The sequence below is a fragment of the Dromiciops gliroides genome, chromosome 3 (genome assembly GCF_019393635.1).
Source record: "Dromiciops gliroides isolate mDroGli1 chromosome 3, mDroGli1.pri, whole genome shotgun sequence".
In the NCBI taxonomy this organism is placed as follows: Eukaryota; Metazoa; Chordata; class Mammalia; order Microbiotheria; family Microbiotheriidae; genus Dromiciops; species Dromiciops gliroides.
Window position 1 is genome coordinate 597047089 of NC_057863.1, and position 2545 is coordinate 597049633.

General features: G+C 39.7%; 1 protein-coding gene across 1 annotated transcript; it reads right to left on the reverse strand.

Annotated features, from left to right (window-relative positions):
* Positions 1-1056: 1056 nt before the first annotated feature.
* LOC122751191 (histone H3.3C-like) lies at positions 1057-1467 on the reverse strand. Its single transcript, XM_043998159.1, has one exon. The coding sequence runs from the start codon at positions 1465-1467 to the stop codon at positions 1057-1059; it is 411 nt and encodes a 136-aa protein (XP_043854094.1).
* Between the last annotated feature and the right edge of the window lie 1078 nt (positions 1468-2545).

Here is a 2545-nt window from a genome sequence, read left to right on the forward strand (position 1 = left end):
TCAAGTCTTCCTGAATCCAGGGCCGGTGCTTTATCCACTGTGTCACCTAGCTACCCCCCAAATGTTTATTATTTAAAAATAAAAATTAAAAAAATTAAAAAGAAATAATTTCATTCAAGAGGAAAACAGGAGAGAAAAAGAAGTGAGAAGGATGAATTAGAGGGAGGACAAATTGAGGGAGAGAATTAGTCCTAAGCAAAACACATTCTAAGGATGTACAAAAATACTTATAGCTCTTTTTGAGATGATAAAGAAATGAAATCTGAGTGGGTTCCCATCAATTGAGGAATGGCTGAACAAGTTAAGGCATGAGAATGTGTTGTGATACCATTGTGCTATAAGAAATGATGAAGAAGATGGTCTCAGAGAAACATGGGAAGACTTGAACTGATGCTGTGTGAACTGCAAAGAACCAGGAAGACAATGTGTACATAACAGCAATATGATAAATACAAAAAACACTCTTAAAGAATTAGGAAATCTGATTAGAGTAATGAGGGAACACAATTCCATTGTAGTAATGAGGAAACATGCTGCCCATCTCTTGACAAAGAAGTAAAATAATCAGTGAAGAAAGAGTTATAAATTTTTCATGACATGACCAACTTGAAAGTCTGTTTTGTTTGATTATACATGTTTGTAACAGTTTTTGTTTTACTTTAGTTCTCATTAGGTGAGAGGGTTGGGATGGGAGGGACAGAAGGATTTTTATGGATTGGAAAAAATAGTATTCTTTTTTTTTCCTCAGAAAAGTTTAGCAGGTTTATTTATAATTGTTATAAAGTTGAATTGTTGAAACGTTCACGGAAACATTTTTGACTGCATTAATGCTTTATGTCCTCGCATTTATATTCAAAATTCACACACAAATGAAAATGGAAAAAAACTTGCCAATACCTGATTCTGTCCCCTATTTTTCCATTCGCAATCATATGCGTAGGTACCTTTTGACCCCATGGGAAAAAAATATCTAATGTTCAGAACTACCAATAACAGGAAGAAGAGATTTTTTTTTTCTGTTTTGAGAATGAAGAATGTTTCCCCTGATAGTGGAGTTTAAGCACGTTCTCTACGTATGCGGTGTGCTAGCTGGACATCTTTTGGCATGATTGTAACACGTTTGTCGTGGATAGCACATAGGTTGGTGTCCTCAAACAGGCCAACCAGATAGGCTTCACTTGCCTCCTGCAAAGCACCAATTGCTGCACTCTGGAAGCGCAAATCTGTTTTGAAGTCCTGAGCAATTTCACGCACCAGACTCTGGAAGGGAAGTTTACGAATCAGAAGTTCAGTGGACTTCTGATAACGTCTGATTTCACGGAGAGCCACAGTACCCGGCCTGTAGCGATGAGGTTTATTGACTCCTCCAGTAGAGGGCGCACTCTTGCCAGTGGTTTTTGTAGCGAGCTGCTTCCTGGGGGCTTTACCACCGGTGGATTTGCGGGCAGTTTGCTTGGTAAGAGTCATGTTCCTGAAAACTTCTTATACACCCCGTCCCCCTCCCCCCCTTCTCTTTCGGCTTGGGCTCGGAGAGTGAGAGGCGGCCCTAGCGCTGTAGAGCTACAGCGGCGGCGGCGGCGGCAGCAGCGGCTGCGAACACAATTGAAAGATCGAAAAAATAGTATTCTTAAAAAGATTTATGGGGGCAGCTAGGTGGCGCATGGATAGAGCACTGGCCCTGGATTCAGGAGGACCTGAGTTCAAATCCGGCCTCAGACACTTAACACTTACTAGCTGTGTGGCCCTGGGCAAGTCGCTTAACCCCAATTGCCTCACCAAAAAAAAAAAATAATAATAATAAAATAAATTAATTAAAAAAGATTTATGGAAATTCAGGAGCACAATGGATAAATCACTGAGTCTGAAGTCAAGAACACCTGAGTTTTACATGTGGCCTCAGACATTTAACTAGATCAACAAGCCTGGGCAAATAATTTTTTTTTTTTGGGTGAGGCAATTGGGATTAAGAGACTTGCCTAGGGTCACACAGCTAGTAAGTGTTAAGTGTCTGAGGCCGGATTTGAACTCAGGTCCTCCTGACTCCAGGGCCCTTTCTTTATCCACTCTGCCACTCAGCTGCCCCCTGGGCAAATCATTTAACCTTTGTCTGCTTCAGTTTCCTCATCTGTAAAATGGAGATAATAGTAGCACCTACCTACCAGAGGTTTTGTGAGAATAAAATGAAAAAGATATTCATAAAGTATAAATACTTGCAAAGAGAATAAAATGAAAAATATTTATGAAGCTATTATTATTCATAAGAGCCATTCCCCAATTCATAAATGGTCAAAGCATATGAATAGGCTGTTTTCAGAGGAAAACAATCTAAACTATCAATAGTCAATCAGTTAGTCAATAAGCATTTATTAAATGACAACTAAGTGCCAGACCCCGTGCTAAGCTCTGAGGATACAAAAAGAGACAAAAAAAAAAAAAAAACCCAAAACCCAAAACTAGTCCCTGCATTCAAGGAGCTTACAATCTAATGCGGGGTGGGGTAGGGTGGGGGAGACAATAAGCAAACAAAAATATGCATATAAGCTAC